At 47.6% G+C, this 25,884-nt stretch overlaps 1 protein-coding gene across 1 annotated transcript in view; it reads left to right on the top strand.

The window, feature by feature from the left end:
- Positions 1–19,589, top strand: part of glra2 (glycine receptor, alpha 2) — a 164,068-nt gene extending 144,479 nt beyond the window's left edge. Inside the window, exon 9 of the mRNA XM_067992687.1 lies at positions 18,253–19,589. Within this exon, the coding sequence (XP_067848788.1) occupies positions 18,253–18,531 (279 nt within the window). The 3' untranslated portion in view covers positions 18,532–19,589. The remainder of the gene's footprint in view (positions 1–18,252) is intronic.
- Positions 19,590–25,884: the final 6,295 nt, after the last annotated feature.

Here is a 25,884-nt window from a genome sequence, read left to right as displayed (position 1 = left end):
GTGAGAGCGAGTGATGGTTTTAATTGGGACAAGGGCATCAAGGTGGAGGTGAGGGTGTGATTGAGCAGATCGGTAGCTGCAGAAATGTCATGGTGAATGGAGGGCCAAAGGCTAGACAGTTGGGAATTTGAAAGTGCAGGTGTAAGTGACTTGGGGGAGAGTTTTTTCCAGGGGCAGACACAGAAGGAAATGGGGTTGGGAGGGGGAAGGGGATGTGGGTGGAGAGGGATACAAGGAAGTGATCAGAGATGGCCTTAGAGAGCGGTGTTGCATTCCAAGATGGCTCTGGGTTGGCTGCTCCCTTGGAAGCTCTTGCTGTGAACTCTATCCTTGGCCGTCCGTTGCCATCCTTTGGCCTTTCTCCCCCAATCTCCTCTCTTCCACTGTTTAAGTTCCCCTGGCTCAAACAGTGGGTACATTTTAGCCTTAACTACAAATTTAAAGTTACCTGGGCCCACTGCCCAACTCCCGACCATGCCTGCTCTCTGTTTTCATCAGTGAGCACTGGATCTTTGCTCAAATTTGGCCTTCAAATTCCTCGACTTCTCTGCCATCAAGACTTCACTACTCCATTGGACTACACTGTACGTCTCAGCTGCTGTGACTCTAATCTGCTATTCAATTGCTTAAGTTTTAAGGCAACTTTGTCTAGCCTACAGCCCATCCCCCACCACTGCTGTTACCTGCTGAGCTTACGACTGTCCGACTGGTTTTTCAGCTTTATTTTGCTACAGTCTGGTTCCTGGCCAAAATTCACTCTGCTGGGCTGTAGTCCGTTTCTCCACCGCTTCTGGATCTTATAGTGACCTCTAATTTCGCCACTGTTTTTCTGCCCCACGATCGATGGGCAGAAAAACAGTGGCTCTTTATTCCCACAGAAATACCTCCAGTAGTGCATCCTCCGATACTCTACCCTTCAAATAGCTTCTGGACTCACTCGCCCTTCACACTTGTCACCTGGACATCAGTTCATTGATGCTCCAAGCTCACTCCACCCTATTCACGTCAACTTTATCCCACCACGGGACCACTGACTTTAACCTTGGACTCTCTCCTATTGTCTCCTCTCTATTCCCTGTTTATTACCAGGACATATCTATCCCAATCTTGCTCTCTAACCACGCCTCTGTAACTTGACTTTCCCTGTGTCCATTCGTGTGCATTTTGACTGCTGCTCCGGACCCGAGCCCATCGCTTCTATTTACCCTTTTTTCATCTTTTTTCTTCTTTTCTCTTTACCCCTCCTAGGCCCTTCTTTCCTGTCACCATGCCTCCTATCAATTCTCCCCTCTCGGGCACTCTGTCCCCCAAAAATCTCTACCTCAACCCTTCAGCACTCCTCGACCTTCCTACTCTCCTGCCACCGTCCCAGGCTTGATTCCCTTTTAGACAAGCCTACAGCTTCCCTCTGTGCCTCTCTTGGCATCCTCTGAAGGCAGTCGTCGCTGCCTCCTTACAAGCAGCAACCCCAACTGCCCCATCCTACTCTCTCACCAACTTTCCCGCCCAGCGCGCCCTCTGGGGGCTAATCTTGCCAATCTCCATCCCGTCCCACTCACCCCTCTCAGTGCTGACTCTGTGGACTCTGCCAGCAGATCAGCTATCACTGCCCTCTCCGCATCTCCCTCCAGAATGTCCGTTCACTTGTGAACAAGGCCCTTGCCATCCATGAGATGATTGTGGATAATTGCATCGACATCATGGCCTTGATGGAAACCTGGCTGATGGGTGATGATACCTTCCCCCTTAATGAAGCCTCCCCGCCTGGCTATATCTTCCACCACTTGCCCTGCCCAGACCGCTGCAGTGGTGGTGTGGCCCTTATCTCCAAATCACATTTTGGTCTGTCCCCCTATTCCTCTGGCACCTTCTCCTCCTTTAAGCATCTCACCTTCTCATCTCCTTTAAAATCCTCGTTCTCCACCGCCCATCCAAGTACCACGCCTAGTTTCTCACCGAGATATCTTCACTGCTTTCCTCCCTCAGCCTCTGCACCGACTGACTTCTCATCCTCAGTGATTTCAACCTCCATCTCAGCTCATCATCCTCTCTCTCCTCTGAGTTCACTGCCCTCCTATCCTCCCTTAACCTCTCCCTCCATATAAACTCCCCTACCTACATTCACGGCCACCCCCTTGACGTTGCTATCTCACGTGGTCTCTCTGCTCCCATCGTATCAATCACAGATAAGGCCAATTGTATGATTCTGCTGCTTAAAATTATATATCTATATACATGCCATGAATATATATAAATACAGAAATATGTTTGACCTCATACTCCTCCCCATCAATGGCCTGTCATTTTGGAGTCCATTCAGTAAGGATGTGTGCCTTTCTGCCCTAGATTCTTCAGGAAAAATCATTGCTCCTCAAATTGAACCATTTTAAAATCTAAATTTGGCTTACCTTAAGATTTATTTGCTTAGTTAATGTAATTAATAGCTCTGAGCAACTGAAGAAGAGGGAATTCTAATTCCCGAGTTAATCTTCACTTTGTAATTATTAATACTCCTGTTATATCGGCAATGCTTATCACCTGCGCAGCACTGAGTGAGGAGCACCCTTTGAACTGGCTCTTTGTACCGCTGTGGGAATAGTGATAAAGCTCCATACAGTTTCAAACAAGCACATGAAGGGAATGCAATTTACTAGCCTCCTAAGCTGCTGCTATATCATTTTGGAGTGTATCATTTTGCTTTTAAGGTGCCACCTATTTTGGTGAATCGCATTCTTAAAATATATATATATTATGTCTATATATATATATATATATATATATATATTCACTATTGGGAACAGTATTGCCTTTCGTGAATCTCAGCACTTTCAAAAAAGCTAAATTCCCTCATTTCTATTACAGCACTGGAACTGATGCTAGAACTGGCCTCAGCAGCGGATCTGTAAAGTGGTCATGAAAAGCTTGCTGTGCACAGTCACAGGTTCAAATCCTGTTAGAGATTTTATGGGCACGGGTTAATCACCGTTGAGATGCAGGCAGCACGTAACATTCGTGCTGCCTGGTGATTTACCTGATTGCTGCGTCCAGCCAGCCCTACCTGCGCTTTTGAGTGGCTGCTCACCAGCAGGGGGCCCAGATATCGCGAGTGGCTCGCACCACTTAAAGGCAGTCTGCACTTCTTAAAGGGAAGGTGCCTTGTGGCTGCAGAATTGGTGCACGTCAATTGTGAAGTGAATCTGTGCTGCAATATGGTGCAGCACGGTGATGATGAGACCTCTGGAATTTTTAACGGGCAACAACTGGGCTGCTCAACGTTTGCGGGACTCTGATATTTGCAAAATATAAGATAGGGGTCCGCACGGAGTCTGAATGGAGATCAGACATCGTAAAACACAGATGCAGGGCCCCTCCCTATGTTTACAAATTGTTGAGTTATTTTAAAACATTGAATAAAGGTTGCGCACTACTAAACTGTCAAGTGGCATCTCCTACCAATTGCATTACTAACCGCATCCACTGCTCCAAGCACTACACCCCCCCCCATCACCCACATACCAACAAACTCTTTCAATCAGTACTCAACTCTTTAAATCAGATGTTTCATCTCACCCATTACCACTGTTGCAAGCCCCACACCCACAACTCACAGGTCACACACACTGGCAGCTATTCAATCATGACAGCCATATCACCCAAACATCTCGCAGGACACACACTGACACATGTCCCGCTTTCTTGCAGGAGAAGGTGGCGCATAACAGGAGCAAGTGGCAATGATTCCATGGAACATGAACCTGCTGTCCTCTCTCAGGATGACAGCATTCCTGTCTCACCCCTGCCAATCTGCCAGTGCCCTTGCTGTTGCCTGTCAGCTGGCCTGCCCGCTCCCTGTAGAGTATTGAAACTTTATTATAGGAACATAGGAAAATAGGAACAGGAGTAGGCTATTTAGCCCCTCCAGCCTGTTCCGCCATTCAGTGAGATCATGGTTGATCTGTGACCTAACTCCATATACCCGCCTTAACCCCATATCCCTTAATATCCTTGGTTAACAAAAACTTATCAATCTCAGATTTAAAATTAACAATTGAGATGGCATCGACTGTCGTTTGCGGAACAGCGTTCCAAACTTCTACCACCCTTTGCGTGTGAAAGGGTTTACTTCACTCCTGCAAGTCCTGGCTCTAGTTTTTAGGCTTCATGTATAGGAGTCCTTAGGAGTCCACGTAGCACCTACACAATGGGCACTACCGGCCCAATTTAGCCCCTTACATGTTTTATAAGCAATAAAAATAATTATAAATAAGCAGGTGTAACATCAGTTCAAAGTGAAGCCTGTCTTCGCAGGCCTCAGTTTTTCTATTGTCTCTGTATTTTTGTTTGCTCTCTGCAATTTCCCATGACTGCAGTTCTATCCTCTCATTTTCTCACGTGTGATTTGAGTCATAACCCTCCTATTTCAAGTAGTTTTTGGAATTGTGAAGTTTTCAGGGAATAAAAGGTGCAGCATTTTATTTCTGCGATTCTATAGGCAATTTATCAGCAGTTGGTCACATCTCAAGGTTTTCAGAATTGTTTTTGTCTTCCTTCAAATCACAGGCCTGCATGAAAATGGCTACTGATGTTTTTAAGCATTCTTCTAAAATATCTGTGAGGCTGGCAATTGAGGGAACAGTATGATGGCCCATTAGGGACTTTTATCATTTAAATCATGAAGATGAATATATCAACCGATGAAAACCTATAAAATGAATTGTGAAATGCAAATAGAAACAGAAAATGCTGGAAAAGCTCAGCAAGTGAGGCAGCGACTGTGGAGAAGGAAACAGAGTTAACGGGCTCTATTTTAGCACCCGCTATCGGGTGCGTTCCTGGCGGGGGGTTCCGAAAATCGGGGATTCCCGGGGTGGGTCGGGAGCCCGGCTCCAACCCGCCCGCTTTCGGGTTTCCCACAGACGCGCCGACATGCGCGCGCAGCCCCCGCATGTGGGACTCCCGCAGGCAATTAACACCAGCGGGGTGCCACTTAAGGTATTTATTTTGGTATTTCAGGTCGTTTACAGACCTGATTAACGAGATATTTTAGGAGGGTTGGGATTTTACAAACAACTGGGACTGTTTCCCGTACTGGGGGAAACACTCCCAGTTCAAATGGACGTGTTGCAACCATCAGCCTGTGGCAGCTGCAAAGGTCCATTTGACAGGTGGGGGGAGGAGACCCTCACTCATTGCAGGAGGCCACTCTGTCACTTTGGACAAAGTTTGGCCTCCACCACCCTCCTCCTAACAACAAAATTCACGAACTTGCACACTTGCCCCGGTGTCCAGACACATGTACCTACCTTGTGGACCCCCTCAGATGTACATCTTCCGGATGGGGGCCGCCGTAGCTGCAGTCATGATCTCCTCGGAGGGCAAACAGAATCACCAGCCTCGCCAGCCACGCCGTCCACCTCTGACACGTGGAGCTCCACAACACAGTGCTGTGACACATCCACTTGCACAACAGGAGGGAGGGCAATGGCAGAGAGAGATGCGTCGCAGAGGGCACTACCCTCGCCACAGGGTCAACAGACCGAGGCTCAGCTTCCTGGACCTCTCTGAGCAGCAGTGCACACGGAGGCTCAGAGTCACTCGACATGTAGTCGTGGACATCTGCAGCCTCCTTCATGCCGAGCTGCTCCCAGCTGGCCCAAGCACCATCTTCTTACCTGTCACTGTCAAAGTCACCACTGCCCTCAATAACTTCTCCTCCGCATCCTTCCAGGGTGCCACCGGGGACATCGCCAACGTCTCTCAGTCGTCTGCACAAAAGAGCCCTGCAAATACACCTACACCCACTCTGCAGTGACACAATGGGTGGCATCAGTTGTGGGTCTTCATTGTGATCCTCAGGAAAGTGCATTATTGCACAAACCAGACAAGATTCACAAAGACGTGACAGTAGTGGTGCCAATATAATATGTGATGTGAGTTGATCAGAAATTAAATATAAGCAAAAACCATGACAAACCCTCAAACACCCTTGTGCATCCCCTTCATGCTCACGACACATTTGCCTTACGCTGCCTACTGCACATATGTGATGCATGCCCTGTGGCTGCAGCACAGATAGTGGCAGGTTGAGTGAGGCTGGCCGTGAAAGAGATGCACGAGAGGGTGAGTATGAGATAGAGCCATGAGATTGTATGAGGATTGGGTTGAGTGGTAGTGGCGGGATGAGTACTGGCGAGGTGAGTAAGTGCAGGTAAGATGAGGATGAGGTTTGAGTGGGTGTGAGGGCTGATGTGACAGAGTAGTGTTGGCAGTGCAGAAAGAGATGTGGGGTGGGGGCGGTGATGTGGCAGACAGAGTGTAGGGGAATGAGTAAGTGTACTCACTTTGGCTGACCTACTGAGGTCATTGCAGCGCCTCCTGCACTGTATGCAGGTGCGCGATATGTTGGTGGTGCAGGTGACCTCCTCTGCCACCTCGAGCCAGGCCTTCTTGGTGGCAGAGGCAGGCCACTTCCTCCCGCCTGCCGGGGGGAAGATCTCTGTCCTCCCCCTCCTCCTCACCCCATCTAATGATACCTGGAGTGAGGCATCATTAAACCTGGGAGCAGCCTTCCCCCTGGGCTGCTCCATGCTGTAATTTTTCCTATTTGTTGCAGCATCTGTCAGTGGAGGACTGCCCCTTTAAATAGAGCTCCTCCAGCTGACAGACCTTGCTGCGCATGCGCAGTCCGCCCGACGCACAGCTCAGCAGTGGGGAACCCGGAACAAGAGGTAAGTGGATCCAATCAGCCTGCGATTGCGCGCAGGGCAGACTGATTTCACCGGGTGCGTTACCCACGCGCCCAATCGCCCCCCCCCCCCGCCCTCCCAGCGAACCCGCCGCCCTGGTAATATCGGGCCCAACGTTTCAGGTCGAAGACCTTTTGTCAGAACTGTAAGATGTTAAAGAGTTAAAGTTTTTAAGCAAGTACAGAGCCAGGGAAAGGAGGGGATGGAAGGGAGGAAAGAACAAAAGGGAAGGTCTGAAAGATTAGAGGGCACGAGGGATGATGGTGCAAAGGCAATGAGGGTGGTAATGGGACAAGTTAAGAAACAAAAGATCGGTCTAGAGGAGCTGTAAATGGCAACAGCAGAACTATTACCAGCAGCTGCAGTCCAAAAAAAAATGGAAGCAGTGGTTATGATCTGAAGTTATTGAAATCAGTGTTGAGTCCGGATGGTTGTAAAGCGCCTAAACGAAAGATGAGGTGCTGTTCCTCAAGCACCTGTAAAATCTTGTAATCTCATATTGATAAAAATGGACTTTGACTTATACAATAACCGTAAGCCAGTGGGGGGGAAATAATAAATGGACGGGAGCAGGGAATGTAATCTCCAAACGCCAGGAAAATCCTGGAATCCCATGTAACAGTAACGGAACATAACTTATGCAGTCGTCCTGCTCGTGATTTATGACTTTACGTTCCGGCTGCCCGATCTCCTGCAGTGGTAGATTCTTATAGGCCGGAAATCAGGTCTCACGGGGGTTTTTGGGGGTTTGGTGAGAATAAATCTTTCCCGGTTCATGGTGATTGATTGTGTTCCAGCCTTGTGACTCTTTCCAAGTGAACCGATTGTAATCAGAGAATGGAGGAACTGCAAAGCAACTTCAGGCTCTCACCTAGTTAGCGGTCATGGGATGATAATCAATACCGTTATAGGACTGGGAGCTGGAATGCTTCGGTTATTCCTCTTATTTATAATCGATGAGCAGTAAACTGGAAATTGAAAATCTCCAAGCACTCGTGTGAATAGCTGCATTGATGCAGGCAATCATATAAAGAGAAAAGAAAGACTTGCATTTATGTAGCGCCTTTCGTAACTCAAAGCACTTTACAGCCAATGAAGTACTTTTCAAGTGTAGTCACTGTTGTAATGTAGGAAACGCGGCAGCCATTTTGCGCAAAGCAAGGTCCCACAAAGAGCAATAAAATAAATGACCGGGGTGGGTGGGGGGGAGGGTTGTGAACGGAACTGCGATTGGGGCCAGGGTGGGGTGGTCTCACAGTGATCGAGGGGTTGGGGTAGGGAGAGGCTCTGGGCAGTGATCGGATTGGGGGGGGGGGGATGTGGGAGAGGTTCCGGGCAGTGATCGGATTGGGGGGGAATGTGGGAGAGGTTCCGGGCAGTGATCGGATTGGGGGGGGGGAATGTGGGAGAGGTTCCGGGCAGTGATCGGATTGGGGGGGGGATGTGGGAGAGGTTCCGGGCAGTGATCGGATTGGGGGGGGGGGGATGTGGGAGAGGTTCCGGGCAGTGATCGGATTGGGGGGGGGGGGATGTGGGAGAGGTTCCGGGCAGTGATCGGATTGGGGGGGGGATGTGGGAGAGGTTCCGGGCAGTGATCGGATTGTGTTGGGGGGGGATGTGGGAGAGGTTCCGGGCAGTGATTGGATTGGGGGGGGGGGGGATGTGGGAGAGGTTCCGGGCAGTGATCGGATTGGGGGGGGGGGGATGTGGGAGAGGTTCCGGGCAGTGATCGGATTGGGGGGGGGGGGGATGTGGGAGAGGTTCCGGGCAGTGATCGGATTGGGGGGGGGATGTGGGAGAGGTTCCGGGCAGTGATCGGATTGGGGGGGGGATGTGGGAGAGGTTCCGGGCAGTGATCGGATTGTGTTGGGGGGGGATGTGGGAGAGGTTCCGGGCAGTGATTGGATTGGGGGGGGGGGGATGTGGGAGAGGTTCCGGGCAGTGATTGGATTGGGGGGGGGGGGGATGTGGGAGAGGTTCCGGGCAGTGATCGGATTGGGGGGGGGATGTGGGAGAGGTTCCGGGTAGTGATCGGATTGGGGGGAGGGGGATGTGGGAGAGGTTCCGGGCAGTGATCGGATTGGGGGGAGGGGGATGTGGGAGAGGTTCCGGGCAGTGATTGGATTGGGGGGGGGGGGGATGTGGGAGAGGTTCCGGGCAGTGATCGGATTGGGGGGGGGATGTGGGAGAGGTTCCGGGCAGTGATCGGATTGGGGGGGGGGGGGATGTGGGAGAGGTTCCGGGCAGTGATCGGATTGGGGGGGGGGCGATGTGGGAGAGGTTCCGGGCAGTGATCGGATTGGGGGGAGGGGGATGTGGGAGAGGTTCCGGGCAGTGATCGGATTGGGGGGGGGATGTGGGAGAGGTTCCGGGCAGTGATCGGATTGGGGGGGGGATGTGGGAGAGGTTCCGGGCAGTGATCGGATTCGGGGGGGGGGATGTGGGAGAGGTTCCGGGCAGTGATCGGATTGGGGGGGGGGGATGTGGGAGAGGTTCCGGGCAGTGATCGGATTGGGGGGAGGGGGATGTGGGAGAGGTTCCGGGCAGTGATCGGATTGGGGGGGGGGGATGTGGGAGAGGTTCCGGGCAGTGATCGGATTGGGGGGGGGGGATGTGGGAGAGGTTCCGGGCAGTGATCGGATTGGGGGGAGGGGGATGTGGGAGAGGTTCTGGGCAGTGATTGGATTGTGTTGGGGGGGGGATGTGGGAGAGGTTCTGGGCAGTGATTGGATTGGGGGGGGGGGGATGTGGGAGAGGTTCCGGGCAGTGATCGGATTGGGGGGGGGGAATGTGGGAGAGGTTCCGGGCAGTGATCGGATTGGGGGGGGGGATGTGGGAGAGGTTCCGGGCAGTGATCGGATTGGGGGGGGGGGGATGTGGGAGAGGTTCCGGGCAGTGATTGGATTGGGGGGGGGATGTGGGAGAGGTTCCGGGCAGTGATTGGATTGGGCGGGGGGGGATGTGGGACAGGTTCCGGGCAGTGATCGGATTGGGGGGGGGATGTGGGAGAGGTTCCGGGCAGTGATCGGATTGGGGGGGGGGGGATGTGGGAGAGGTTCCGGGCAGTGATCGGATTGGGGGGGGGATGTGGGAGAGGTTCCGGGCAGTGATCGGATTGTGTTGGGGGGGGATGTGGGAGAGGTTCCGGGCAGTGATTGGATTGGGGGGGGGGGGATGTGGGAGAGGTTCCGGGCAGTGATCGGATTGGGGGGGGGATGTGGGAGAGGTTCCGGGCAGTGATCGGATTGGGGGGGGGGATGTGGGAGAGGTTCCGGGCAGTGATCGGATTGGGGGGGGGGGGGATGTGGGAGAGGTTCCGGGCAGTGATCGGATTGGGGGGGGGGGATGTGGGAGAGGTTCCGGGTAGTGATCGGATTGGGGGGAGGGGGATGTGGGAGAGGTTCCGGGCAGTGATCGGATTGGGGGGAGGGGGATGTGGGAGAGGTTCCGGGCAGTGATCGGATTGGGGGGGGGATGTGGGAGAGGTTCCGGGCAGTGATCGGATTGGGGGGGGGGATGTGGGAGAGGTTCCGGGCAGTGATCGGATTGGGGGGGGGGATGTGGGAGAGGTTCCGGGCAGTGATCGGATTGGGGGGAGGGGGATGTGGGAGAGGTTCCGGGCAGTGATCGGATTGGGGGGGGGGGGGATGTGGGAGAGGTTCCGGGCAGTGATCGGATTGGGGGGGGGGGATGTGGGAGAGGTTCCGGGCAGTGATCGGATTGGGGGGGGGATGTGGGAGAGGTTCTGGGCAGTGATTGGATTGTGTTGGGGGGGGGATGTGGGAGAGGTTCCGGGCAGTGATCGGATTGTGTTGGGGGGGGGATGTGGGAGACGTTCCGGGCAGCGATCGGATTGGGTGGAGGGGGGGATGTGGGAGAGGTTCCGGGCAGTGATCGTGGCGGTGGGGGGGGTGCGGTAGAGGCTCCGGGCAGTGATTGGGTGGGGGGGGTAAGGTTCCGGGCAGTGATGGGGGAGGGGGTATGGCTCTGGGCAGTGATGGGGGAGGGGGTATGGCTCTGGGCAGTGATGGGGGAGAGGGTATGGCTCTGGGCAGTGATGGGGGGGAGAGGCTCCGGGCAGTGATGGGGGAGGGGGTATGGCTCTGGGCAGTGATGGGGGGGAGAGGCTCCGGGCAGTGATGGGGGAGGGGTATGGCTCCGGGCAGTGATGGGGGAGGGGGTATGGCTCTGGGCAGTGATGGGGGAGGGGGTATGGCTCTGGGCAGTGATGGGGGAGGGGGTATGGCTCTGGGCAGTGATGGGGGAGGGGGTATGGCTCTGGGCAGTGGTGGGGGGGAGAGGCTCCGGGCAGTGATGGGGGAGGGGGTATGGCTCTGGGCAGTGATGGGGGAGGGGGTATGGCTCTGGGCAGTGATGGGTGGGGAGAGGCTCCGGGCAGTGATGGGGGAGGGGGTATGGCTCTGGGCAGTGATGGGGGAGGGGTATGGCTCCGGGCAGTGATGGGGGAGGGGGTATGGCTCCGGGCAGTGATGGGGGAGGGGGTATGGCTCTGGGCAGTGATGGGGGAGGGGTATGGCTCCAGGCAGTGATGGGGAAGGGGGTATGGCTCTGGGCAGTGATGGGGGGGAGAGGCTCCGGGCAGTGATGGGGGAGGGGGTATGGCTCTGGGCAGTGATGGGGGAGGGGTATGGCTCTGGGCAGTGATGGGGGAGGGGTATGGCTCCAGGCAGTGATGGGGAAGGGGGTATGGCTCTGGGCAGTGATGGGGGGTAGAGGCTCTGGGCAGTGATGGGGGAGGGGGTATGCCTCTGGGCAGTGATGGGGGAGGGGTATGGCTCCGGGCAGTGATGGGGGAGGGGGTATGGCTCTGGGCAGTGATGGGGGAGGGGGTATGCCTCTGGGCAGTGATGGGGGGGGAGAGGCTCCGGGCAGTGATGGGGGAGGGGGTATGGCTCCGGGCAGTGATGGGGTGGAAAGGGAGGCGTTGCCATGATTGGGGGGAGAGGGCTCGCCCTGATCAAGGGAGGCCCAACACTTCCTTGTGTGGCCCAAAGGAGCACTCCTGCCCCTCCTGACCCAGAAAAAAACCTGAAAAATAAATTTTCAACTTACCTACTGGGCCTCTTCTGGTCCAGGATCCGGTCTCCTGGTAGGTTTTGCCTTGGGGGGGGGGGGGGGCGCCAACACATCCCCCTCCCTCGCTCGCTCGCTCAGTCCTCAGGTTGATATCGCAGATCGGCCCTGATCACTCCTTGGGACCTGATCTGCATGTTTAAAACAGGACCCCGCTTCCTTCCTGCAGTGTCCTGCTCGCCTGCTGAAAAGAACAGGTTACTATGGGGACACACCAGGATGGATGTGGGATCAGTAATGGTAACTGGCACCCGTTATTTTAACTGCCTGGTTTCCGCCAGGTGGGGGTTGTTAAAATCGGGGGCCTTGTGTTTAACTTACACAATCATTTTTAGCAATTCTCCAACACGCTTGGCTCCCAATCCTGTGAAACCCACCCCCTTTACACTGTGGGATTTACATTGGTTGATCCATTTTGATAGGGTACATATTAAAGGATTAACATTACCAGATAGTGTCTCTATTAATATAATATGCCCTAACACAGGGAAAGGTTAGTGTTAGGGTTAAACATTTATCAGCATGGCTTCAAAAATGTGGGTATTCCTGAAGACAATGGCCTGGATTTTCACACTGAGCTGTGGAGAGTGGGGGGCAGGAGCATTTCCAGATGAGAAACCCGGAAGTATGGGTTTCTCAGACGTCCTTACAATTTTAACGTAAGGACATCTTTTAAATTTTTTCGGCAGGCTTCCTGCACGACAGCCAGTCAGATTGACAGGCTGCTTGTCTGTCGGATGGGAAAGCAGCAGGGGAATGATGCCAGTAGATAAGTCTGAGATTGGGACTTGGGGCCGGACATCGAGGAGGGGGGTGGGTCTTTGGGGGATGGGAGCCGGACATCTTTGGGGTGGGGGCGGACATCTGGGGGCGGGGGGGGGGGGGTCGGACATCAGGGGGGGTCACACACCGGGGGGGGCTCGGAGACAGCGAGGGGGCTCGGACATGGGGGGGTGTTGACTGATCGCGTGTGTTGGATTGCGGCAGGTAATACTCCTGGAGGAAACACTCCTGCTCCTCCTGACCCACAAGCAGTGCAATAAAGTCACTTACCTGCTGATCCAGCCCTTGTCGTCTCCTCTTACGAGAATCAGAAGGCCCAGGAATCCTGGTCCCCAGGAGTTAAAAATAAAAAAGCAATTGAAATGGAGGCCCACAGCCTCCTTAAAAGATTTCACTGAATGACCCACCCCCTGAGAGCAGGTTGGTCGCCCGCCCCTCGACCCGCCTCCATTAAAACCGGAAGTGGGTGGGTTGGAGACGGATTTTACATTTTTTAGAATTTTTACCTTCCCACCTGGAACAAACCACCCATTCTTAGGGGTTAAAATTGCCCCTAATGTACAAAAGTGATCCTAAAAGCCAAGCACATGGGCCTCCCTAGGCAGCAAGAGATGCAAAGATGCATCCTTCCCTCCCATTTGACCAGTAGGGATTACACTCCCCTAATTACAGTGCCACGGATAATATGCTCCCCCTCTCAATTAGATCGTAAGGTGTTTGCCTGCGTCTTTGACTGTCAGGGATTGCATTTGCTCTTCAGTTGATCATCAGCTAGAGTATTTTAAAAATTTGTCACTGTAACTACAAGCAGCAGCTACAAGCTCACTGCAGTAGTCATCTGTGTGTCAATGATAGGACACAAGTGGTGATACACATGTGAGGAGCGACTGATATTTCAGTTATACTTTTACCTATTTAGTCGTAACCAGAGAATCTCCTTCATTGGCTTCTCTTCCCACACCTTCATCGTTACCCCTGGAATCCCACAGGCATCTATCTTTGATGCCCTCCTATTCCTCATTTATATGCTGCCCTTCAGCAACGTCATCCGAAGACATAACGCCAGGTTCCACGTGTATGCTGACAACACCCAGCTCTACCTCACCTCCACCTTTCTTGACCTCTCCACTGCCCCTGTGTTGTCAGACTGCTTGTCCGACGGTCAGTCCTGGATGGGCCACAATTTCCTTCAACTAAACATAAAGAAGACCAAAGCCATTGTCTTTGGCCCCTGCCACAAATTCCGTTCCCTCGCCAATGATTCCATCCCTCTCCCCGACCACTGTCTCAGGTTGAACCTGACTGTTTGCAACCTTGGTGTCCTATTTGGTCCTGAGCTGAGCTTCCGACCCCATATTTTCTCCATCACAAAGACTGCCTACTTCCACCACCATAACATCGCCCGTCTCCGCCCCTGCCGCAGATCATCTGCTGCTGAAACCCTCATCCATGCTTTTGTTGCCTCCAGACTTAACCATGCCAATACTCTCCTGGCTGGCCTCCCATCTTCCACCCTCCATAAATTTGAACTCATCCAAAAGTCTGCTGCCCTTGGTGCTGACTTGCACCAAGCCCCGTTCACCCATCATCCCTGTGCTCACTGACCTACTATGGCTCCTGGTCCAACAACGCCTCCATTTTAAAATTCTCATCCTTGTGCTCAAATCCCTCCATGGTCTCGCCTCTCCCTATCTCTATAAACTCCTCCAACCCTACAACCCTCCAAGATCTCTGCGCTCCTCCAATTCTGGCCTCCTGCGCATCCCCGATTTTCTTTGCTCAAGCATTGGCGGCCATGCTTTCAGCCTTGTAGGCCCTAAGCTCTGGAAATCCCTCCCTAAACCTCTTCACATTTCTCTCCTCCTTTAAGACCCTCCTTAAAACCTACCTCTTTTAATCATCACCACGCCCCCCCCCCCAAATATTTCCTCCTTTGGTTCTGTGTCAGTGTTTTTTCTGATTAAGCTCCTTGGGATGTTTTCCTACATTAAAGGTGCTGAATACAGGCAAGATGTTGTTATACTATGTAGTTTGCTGCTTCACAAAACAATTTTGGTTTTGCCTTGGGGCAAACTAGGGGAAATCCTCTGATGGGTGATCATTTGGTATGAATTTTAAGACGCTCCTTAAAACCTACCTCTTTGACCAAGCTTTTGGTCACTTGTCCGATTATCTCCTTATGCGGCTGGGTGTCAAATTTTGTCTGATAACGCTCCTGTGAAGCGCCTCAGGTCGTTTTGCTACATTAAAGGCGCTATAGAAATGCAAGTTGTTGTTGAGTGCGCAAGGCATTATTTTATAGCAGGTATGAACCCCTTTATTTCAAATATTTTAAAATAACACTGGCAGGAATTTGGTGGGATCGTCTTGAGAACTCATTGGAAAATCTTCCCATACTATGCAATGTAGTTCAGGTCTGACATCACTTACATTGCGGTTAGACAAGTGCTGTGAGGCTGCTTCTAGGAGGCGGTTTCACTTCAGAAACATTAGGTACAGGAGTAGGTCATTCAGCTCCTCGAGCCTGCTCGGCCATTCATTTAGATCATGGCTTATCTGTACCTCAACCCCATTTACCTGCCTTCATTCCATATCCCTTGATGCCCTTACCTAACAAAAATCTATTGATGACAGTCTTGAAAGCTACAATTGTCCCTGCATCCACAGCCTTTATTTTTTTTGGGGGGGAGGAAGAATTCTAGCTTTCTACTACCCTTTGTCTGAGAAACTGCTTCCTGATTTAATTCCTGAATGACCTCACTCTCATTTTAAGATTATGTCCCCTTGTTCTTGATCCCTTCTCTGGAGGAAATAGTTTCTCTGTAACTACCCCTACTCTGCTTCAACTTCACAAACACACACACCCACGCCCCCCCCCCCATAGAATAACTGCAGCTGATGCGAAATTAACCTCAAAAAAACTTCCCACATGGACCGTGAGGGAACTTTTAGAAACTCAATGTCTTATAATGTAAGCAGAAAGTCAATCGATCAGTCGTCTGTTTGTTAATATTACAATGTAACCAGCACTCAGACACAGATGGGCAGAGTTCTGTGCATGACCATCCGGCCAGCAGCATAAATCAGGTTTGAGACCAGTGCCTGTTGGACAACAACGCTCTGTGGTCCTCTGCCTATTCGCTCTACAACTTGATAAAAGAACAATCTGAAATGATCTAAACTGAGCAGGATTTGAGTGTACAGAGATTAGTGTCAGATATGGAATTCAGTTCAGCTTTAAGGGAGCAACTTATTTCTGCAGGTGGTGGTTGTATCTATTATAATCTCCTGTGCCCTGAGATTGCTACTAACAGAGCCAACTGGAAAGGTGGTTGAATTTTTCTTATCCAGTACATTTTTTTTCTGTGGAAAGAACATATATATTTTTTGAAAGCCAGAGCATTATCCCCCAAATGCCTTGAACAGCTCCAGTCTCGAGCTGTGTGAATCAATAAGGCATTGTTATATTTGCACCACTGCTTCTAACATACTCCGAGTAGCATGAGCAAATCAATGGTAGCGAAATGACTTGTTTGGAATTGCAGTCTCCAGATGGCAAGAATTTCTCCCACTGCAACACCTGCTGTTATTGAGCTGTGGATTCAAATTGGAGCCTATCTTATAATTCTCAACAGATCGGTTACAGTACATTTCCCACCTTCAGTGCACTGTAAGGATTTTATGAGTTCTTTATTAGCGAACAAACCAATTTACAAGCCTATTATGTATACCAAGTATCTCCTCTCTGGAAGAAAAACAATTACTGGCTCATTATAAAATTTGAATAGTGGCCTGATTTGCAAGATGTCGACCAACAGAAGCTTACTGGTTCTAGCGTTGTTTGGATCTGACTGTTTGCTCAAATAATTGGAATACCCTGCAGTGCAGATGATGCAAGGGTGAAATGTTTAAGGAGATTAGTGGTAATTGCCCAAAGGTAATACCCTTGGGCAGTCATTTCAATACAGTATTGATATCATGGGGAAAACACAAACTGAGTTACTGGTCATAAATATGTTCAACCCCAAATGTAATAACTTTCACTGAAAGTTACTTTGCTGTTTGAAATTTTGATTTATTTTAACGTAAACAATATTTATTATTTTTAATTGATTTGAATTCAATTTATTTTACATTCATTTCATAACTGGAACCTCAAACAATCTCAAGATTGTTGGTCCCTGCTCAAACTGTGTTGGAGTCTTGAAATTCATTCAAACTGGTTGTTTCTTTGTTTTTTAAATCGAACAGTTGACTCAGATTTAATCTAATGGTCATCTCAAAAACCACAATTAGCCTAAGTGTCAATGAATTCATGTGGCTTTTGAGGACCCGCTTCTCCATCCCATTCCTTATCACTAAGTTAATTTGTTAAACCATGATGGAAAAATAGAATAAATATGGAAATGCAAGAGGAACAAGCAGTATTAGCTAATGTACAATCTAAACTGAATCGTGAATGCATTATCGAATGCTATGAAAGTTGCTGAATTCCTTTTACATTCATTAGCTTCCTGATTTCTCAAGTGAGTTGTCATCAGGAAATTATTCTTTCCAAGACAGAAAATCCTCATGTAAAGAATCAAACTGCTTAGCTCAAATAATTGGCTGGGATAGAATCAATCTTTCCGATTCTGATATTTTTCAGGTGTTCAAACAGTGAATTCAAAGAAATTCTCTTTCTCCCAACGGTGCTCACAGATGGTGTGGTAAGCTTCCATGAGTGCAGTCCTTCACCATCTCATCCAAAATGGCCATTCTGTCTGCATGATTCAAGGACCAAATGTTAGGAGGCTATTCAACATTGGGGACATTGCAACTAGACTTGATCCTGTCCGCACCTGATGTCCACACATTCACACTTTGCAGCTGCTATCGCTGAATAATGATCAGGAGTTCAGTCCACCATTTTGTTTGTGATTTATCTAAGCAATTTAGTTGTTTACATGAGGATTTTCAATCTTGGAAACAATCATTTGCTGTTGAGATCTCATTTGAGAAAACAGAAAACTAGTAGATTGCATAAGGAATTCAGCAACTTCTATAGTCTTCTATCCCACAGTAATATTGAGGCCAATTAATTGTACCACTTGTCATGAAGCCCCAGCTAAGATCAGCTAAATCAGCACAGACCTGGTGTTGAACCTGGGCCCAACTTTGCACAGTAGCAAACCAAATGATGCATTTATCCAATTATCCATCAGAGCATCTGAGCAAAATGTTCAGTCTGTTCAGAACCTTATTGAAAAGATTATGGGAGCCTACAGTTTGCCACCATGTTGGATGCTGGCTTCAGTACCGATAACAGTTTGCAGTGTTCTAAGCTGTTAACACAATTACTCACATCCCAATCTCCAGTAAGAAGACAGATTCTTTTACAGAAGGGAAATAGCTTCGAGATATAAAAATGTTGATCCCAGGATGTAACATGAAGCTTCAGTTTCTCAAAGCAACTTCAAGCATGAGATGAAATACTCTCAGCAATAAAAGAGAAAAATACAATTAGATGATTTGCTTAGATAACTTCCCCAGGGTACAAATAATGTGAATATATCTAAATCAGGTTTTGTCAGATTTGCCTCTGCGGTATTCTCGGCTGCCCTGCTTTATCACCCCTTTTCTCTCACAGGATGAAGAATTGGTTCGGGAGAGTCGCTTTAACTTCAGTGGCTATGGGATGGGTCATTGCCTTCAAGTCAAGGATGGCACAGCTGTCAAAACAGTCGCTCCAAATCCTCCGCCACCGCAGCCCAAGGATGCAGAGGTTATCAGAAAGAAATTCGTCGACAGAGCAAAAAGGATTGACATGCTATCCCGAGCTGCCTTCCCTCTAGCATTCCTCATTTTTAACATCTTTTACTGGATTACGTACAAAATTATACGACACGAAGATATCCATCAGCAGTAGGCAACGTCCCAACCAGAAGGCCTGTCTTTGCCTGAACTGCTCGTGACCAAGTTATGCTAAGTTGTCTTTGTTGTTTGCTGACTGTTTCTCACTGAGTGACTAACCCAGATTGAAGGAAGGCTGAATGTTTGCATTCTGTTGGGCCAGCAATAGAATGCAAAGCTATGAGGACATGAAATAAGGCCGTATCGTACTGCGTTGTCTTTTGGGACATGTTCTTCCAGTGTCTACCCTTGGCTGATATTATTCCCCTGTTAACTTACCCATGCCAGTTATGGCAGACTGAGGTAAATTAACCCAGTGTACCATGTTGGAGGGCAGGGCTTTGAGGGGGAGGGAAGGGGAAGAAAGGGTCTAGGAGAAGAATGCAAGTATCCAGTTGTTTCGTATTTTTAAGGAGTGGTAGTTTTTATGGATATGCAACGGAAACAAGATCACACATTTTTTCAAAGATTGGTATGTTTACAATGGTTCCAGTCCAATGAATCAAGAGCGGACCAAAATTTTACAAGAAATCACTGCCTTTATATCAAAACAATGTCCAACTGAGCTACATTCCATGACCACATAGATGTTAGGGGTTCACCAGAGTCATTTTGTGCTTTGAAAAATTCTTTCTACATATATATATGAAAAAAATCATATACTTTGATATTCTAGTAGAACATTTTAATATTTTTCGCACTTCAGGAAAAAAAAACATTAATCGTTGAACTGAGGTATTAAAATGATGTTTCATGTTGTGTGATTTATTTGCAGGCATATACTCAGATTGCATACACTTTTAATTTTTTTATTTGACTTTTTAGGAAGCCGTGCACCAGCTTTAAAGGGTTCTGTTGCTTTGTTTCATATGTATCTCAAGGTGCCAAACTGTAAATAACTTAATGTGCAACTTGCACCACTGTATATTTAATAATATTGTTGTTTCCTTAATGGTGTAGCTCAGTTCAGCCGTGTATAGGTCTTAATGCTGTAGCTTTTTATGTTAGTATAGGTGAAACCAATAGCGTTTAGATAGGTTATTGTGTCAAAGAATATTAAACACTCCTAATTTATTCCTTGTTTAATCTGCTTCTGATATAAAATGTTTATTCTCCTTCGATTTTAATGGGTTTAGAAAGGCAATTCTTTGCTGGAGTGAGGTTATTTATAACAAGGGGAGACTATTTAAGGAGTTTGGGTACTGATGTGATATTATTGGGGAACTGAAAGACTGATGATCCCTTTATTTTTTTCATGTAGTTTCGATCTTCATAGAACCCTTAAAAAAATAACTTGTCTGAGTCAGAAAAGGAAATCTTTCAGAAATATGAAACTGTATGCTTCTCTGCAACTGCCAAAATAATTTAAAGCAAAACATAAATTAGGTGGCCACAATATATTTTGTTCCCTTTTTAAAATACCTTACACCCCTTTCTACCTCTGCCAAGTACTGAATAAAATCTGGATGGGATCTAATTGGTCTCCGACCTTGGTAGCACAACTAATTTATTTTATTCTGCTGAAAAGCGCAATGACAATGGCCCGGAATTTGCTCCAGAAATAAAGGTGAGCCAAACAGTGCTCACTATTATTTAAGGGCAAATGAAAGAGCAACTTCTGGCGAGCGGGCATGCGCAATCAAACTCAAATCCGGAAGTTGCTCTATGAGATTCCCTGCTCGTTTGAAAGTTGCGCGGGAAGGAGATCTCGCCGGTGAAATGAATGGACCAGTGCAAAGTTGCTGCACTGCCCAGCTGGAAACAATCTAATCTACACATGAGAAGATACGCTGGGTTTTTTAGGTCTAAACTAACTTTTAATGGTGTGGTAAGTCTTAATGACTGCTAAACAACACCTCTGGCACTGAAAATTAGCTTTTAAAAATGTAGTCTCATTCCTTCCGATTTTAATTGTTGGAGATTTAAAAAAAGATTTTTTTAAACTTTTTTTTCTGTCTCTTTTATCTGTCTTCTAATTCAATATTTCTTACCCTCTCTTTATTTTGCTTTCTCTAACTGATTTTACATTGAATTAACTGCTGTAGCTTGCACTTCCTAATTCTGACCCTATGCGGCTTGTCAAGGATGCTTCAGTCTGATTGGTTGAGGGGACAGAGAGATCCTTTTCCTGTTCACACAGCTCACAGATGCCCGGGAGAGGACACTGCACTTTTTGCAGCTCACCATTAGAGGAAGTTCTCGCACTAAAACCCATGGATCATTTACGGGCAAGTTTAAATCTAATAAGCAGTGGCTGCCGTTCGTTCGCCGCTCAGAGCAAATTCCGGACCATTAGATTGCTGGCAAAGCACTGTATTGTCAATAGTAACGCAATTCCTGCCAACTTACCCCACTCAACAGAGAGCATCTTTGAAAACATTTTATCCTGTACAAAACCCCCTAGACAAGAACTGCTGTAGGCTGGCTCCTTGGGATGAAAGCGTAGGCTGACGGAAGTGGTTCTGTAATTTAACCTCGTTCTCCTGATGTCGACTCTGCCCCATTATGCTGCAGAGCAGATTCAGTAAAGGGCGGATAACCGTTCATGTGTAAACTTTGCAGACGATTAATTCCTGCAATTCACACGTTTTGCTGTGAATTCCTAATAAGCATTGTAGATAGCCAATCATTCACTCAACAAGAATTGACTACATAAGAAGTATTCAGCCTAACAAGAATAATTGCTGGTTTCAGTTGGGTAGAACTGGGCAATGATGGAGTTGTTCTCATATTTGGCGCTGTACTGGTGAGATATTCTCCGTGTTGAGCTGAAAGTTGTTATTGGGTTAAAGCCACATCATTTACCGATGGAGATAGGGATATTATGCATGAGCATTAGACTGATAAGTAAACATAATGGTTAATTACTCGTTTAAAAGATAAACGTGCAGATATTGCACTCTGCCTCTAACTGGGATAATACTGAGTACAGGCATGAATCTGTGGCATGCACACAAAGGAGGAAAACCTAACAACTTCACAGAAGAGGATTTAAAGAAGTAAAGAAAAGGAATTCCATGCAGAACAGAAGACACCATATATGATATGATATACCATGCCACTACATGTCATGACTTTAATTTATAGATGTTGTAGATAGAGCACGTTTTAGAAATAGGTGGATCCTTTTCTGTGGATAATATGAAGGAGCCACCCTTACTGAAATAGAAAATAAAGCTTTATGACAATTGTGTTGCACTTTGATTCCTAGTTCTACTCATTAATCAGGACTATCATTTCCCAAACTTCAGTCCTGTTATAATACAGTGGAGACATGTTAAGACTGAGGTAAGCTTTGGCATTTTCTTTTGTACAAAGTTCTCGAACATGGAGTACCATCTCTGTGTATATTGCCGGAACTTTAATTCCTATTCCTAACCATATATTGATCCAGCTCTTGGCTGAAGGAACTAACTGGCAAAGCATAATTGTTCATGCTGGATGTATGTTCCACATATGTCCATTATACATTTATTAAATGGATCAAAGATAAATGTAGGATCTCACATCTTGTTACTTAACTATAATATTAACTAAGTGTTAGATGATCTCACTGGAATCTGTCTTTAATTCAATACATTTCCCTTCTGAATTTTGTTATTTGGGTCTTTCCAGCATTAGAATAAGAAAGAGAGGGAGGGAGGGAGGTGAATGGGAACTGGGCTTGCCATTCCTAATGTTGCATTAGTGAGAACAGTATCAGAATAAGGGTGATGCAGTCATCAAAGCTTATTAATCTTTGACTACTGTACAGAACATTCATTGCAAAACAGCCTCCAACTTCATTCCAAACTCAGCCCAGAACTGCCGAGCACGCAGAGGTAGTTTGTTGGTATAGGATAACTGGAAAAAAAGCTGGATAAATACCTGGTTAGGAATGAATGAAATGCTATAAGGATTAGTACAGACTGAGATGGTTAAACCACCCATGAAATATGAGAGTTTCTGTGTTGCTTGGCAACAAAAACCTGTAAAAATGAAGGTATTGTAGAGTTTTGCTCAACCATATTTGGGAATCAGGGAGAACTTTGGCAGAACTTTCTGTTCAGTGATCAAAAATCTGTTCTTTACTCTTTTGAAAAATTAAAAAGAAAAATGTTTATCTTAACTGTTAAATGTTTGATGTTTTCCAATTTGGATTTGTAATTTGTTTCTTTATAATGATTAGCCTCTTGAAATAAAAAAGGGCAAGAATTTTAGCTCTAATTTAACACACTGCCTGTGTGTTAAGAGGAATTTCATCCCCATTATCTTATTTTAATTGTTTTGCTATTTTTCATATGCACCTTTTTTATCTATTTACCGTGAGTGTCAGCAGCTATTTGACCATGGATGGACTATTTGATCATAGCTGAGCCTCATCCAGCTCTCATTCTAGGTTAACACATGGAACTTTCCGGGAGGGTCACTGGATAGCGATTGGAAGCAGGAGCATTAGCCGATTAATCTTCTCCTTTGCCCAGGGACACTGAGGCCAGCAATATTAGATAACTGATTTAATTTAGCACAGACCGGATGATCAAACCCTAAGACCTTCTGGCTCGCGTGGCCTAGTTAATGCAAAAGGCCTAAAATTCCAGGGGTCCTGCTCCGCAGGTACAGGGTCATTATTATCACGGCGGGGAACTGGCAGCTAGCACCTGTACAGGTGCATCAGAGGTGCCCGCCCGACTGCAGTCTGGAAAATTAGAGCTGCACACTGCCACTCTGATGGGGGAGGAAGAGGCCCCCGAAAAATCAAACTTATTTACATTGTTCTTTCTTTGCAGGGATTAGATGGATAGAATGAGATGGTAATCGATCCCCTTGCTGTAATGCAGTCCTGGGGCCTTTTCTGAGCCCTCAACAGAATTCATGGCAGCTCCCAACTAGTGAGAGTTCCATTGGAGCCTAACGAGGGAGTAATGAACGGAATTCCTAAGGTAGCCTGAAAATGCCCCCAGACATGTCTCGAAGATGTAGGGGATGGACGGGAGACAAGCCCGCTCCCTCCCAACCAGAATTTGGGCTGGAATTTAAACAGGCCAAAGAAACCTGACGGATCTGGGTTCTGCCTTGAATTCCACACCCCCTCCCACTCCTCGACAGGCCATCTGCCCGCCCTCCAACCTGCCCAGCCAACAGAATTCCAGTCCTAGTACCTTTACCCATTATGGGATCGCATGAAATTAACGAATGATATTTACCAATAAGCAATTTATCCAAACACAATGGAGGTGAATTTCCATGGGGCTTCCCCGCTGCACCATCGTAACTTCGGCTGAAACCCCATTTATGCAAGTAAATGTCATCTCAATGACTGTGTAAATTGGACCACGGATTTCTTTTTTGTGCTCAAGAACTCATATCAAGTTATATCTTAGACAGAGTCAACTAACAGAGGCACTATTGACTATTATATTGACTAATATAAGGTCCTTAGATCATCCGCTACCTCACCAAATAGGCGCGCATGTTCCCAATGGTGTAGTGGAGATTCCGCGCTAACACAGATGACAGTGGCTCTCTGGTCTCTGCAGGGAACCTGATATGCTTTTCATGGGGCCACGTTCTTTCAAGCTGCACACTTTCAAAATCTCTTAGTAGAGTTACTCGATCTGGTGATTAACAGAAGAGGCTAGATTTTCAATTTGCCGTCCGGTCGTAAACCTAAAGTTGTGGATCGCTCGCCCGTTCAGCGGAACTGAAAATTGTGCGGTTTCTGTGACGAGTGGCTGATCCGCACGCCAGCTTTACACCTGGGTGGCAATTTGAACATCTGCCCCAACATGTTGGGCAGAGGAAGAACACCACTGCAACAATTGAGGTTGTCAGGAGAAGCGCACTGTGGGCCTTACTGAGAACACACTTTATTTATGAAAAAAAGGACCACCGTGTCTGTTTAACTAATATTCATTGCATAAACTTGGCTTGTATTCCCTTGAGCATAGAAGATTGAGGGGTGATCTGATCGAGGCGTTTAAAATGTCAAAAGGATTCGATAGGGTGGATACAGAGAAACTATTTCCTCTGGTGCTGAAATCAAGAACGAGGGGACAAGTTAAGTAAGGGTATCAAGGGTTATGGAGCTAAGGTGGGTAAATGGAGTTTAGGCACGGATCAGCGCTGATCTAATTGAATGGCAGAGCAGGCTCGAGGGACTGAATGGCTTACCACTGATCCTATATTCCTATGTTCCAATGATTAAGCAGTCTTAGTGGTCCTTTTATAACATGAACGGAGTACCAGTACATCCATTAATGTATGTATTCATAATCTGTTCATGATATACAAAGTCGCATTTAAAGAAGGAATGTTATTTTAGGTAATATACTCCATGCCTGTTCAGAGACATGGGATCATTTTGGCAAATGAGAAAAATTACCCTCAGAAACAACCTGTTTTATTAAGATAACACAGCCAAGTGCTTTAAGATCCTGGCGTATGGTCATTCAGTTCCGAGTTTGATGATATTGGAGGGGTTAAGTCCTCAAAGATTTTCAATAAATTTTCATCAGCAGAATGGAAAATGCCCAGAACGCAAGTCATGCTCATTCCTGATGGACCTGACTTCGGGAAATGTACCATTCCCTATCTTGACGTGTTGAAGATGGGAAGTGTAGACAAGAAAGATAATTATATAAATTTGCACTCCCAGCAGGGAGTTTCAATGACTGAGAACACGTATCATGAATTTAGCTGCATGCAAAATACATTATAGAATCACAGAAATTTACAGCACAGAAGGAGGCCATTCGGCCCATCGTGTCTCTGCCGGCCAAAAAAGAGCTATCCAGCCTAATCCCACTTTCCAGCTTTTGGTCTGTAGCCTTGTAGGTTATGGCACATCAAGTGCATGTCCAAGTACTTTTTAAATGCGATGAGGGTTCCTGCCTCTACCACCCTTTCAGGTAGTGAATTCCAGACCTCCACCACCCTCTGGGTGAAAAAAATTCTCCTCAGCTCCCCTCTAATCCTTCTATCAATTACTTTAAATCTATGCCCCCTGGTCACTGACCCCTCTGCTAAGGTGTACAGCAGGTTACCAAAGATTACCTTTTTTTGCAAGGCTCCCCACTAAGATGAAAGTATGGACTGGTTGTCTCCCGCAATCCACGTGAGGGGCGCAAGTTGTCGCATTTTAACAATGTTTATATTTCAGGTGTGCAAATGACCCACCACTGTAAATTCACACCTAGAATTTGCCCAAAGTTGATATCTTTGGAGACCACATACAAGAGTCAGAGAGAGAGAAAGAGAGAGAAGGAGAGGGAGATGAAGATAAATATAGAGTCAAAGACAAAAAGTGATAGAATGAGATAAAACAAGATTGAGGAAGAGACAAACAAAAAGAGAGAAATACAGCAGAAAGGGAGATTAGTGAGAGAGA

Source organism: Heptranchias perlo, chromosome 11 (assembly GCF_035084215.1).
Source record: "Heptranchias perlo isolate sHepPer1 chromosome 11, sHepPer1.hap1, whole genome shotgun sequence".
Taxonomy (NCBI): Eukaryota; Metazoa; Chordata; class Chondrichthyes; order Hexanchiformes; family Hexanchidae; genus Heptranchias; species Heptranchias perlo.
The sequence above is the reverse complement of the archived record's forward strand: the minus strand, read 5'-3'. Positions and strand labels throughout refer to the sequence as shown.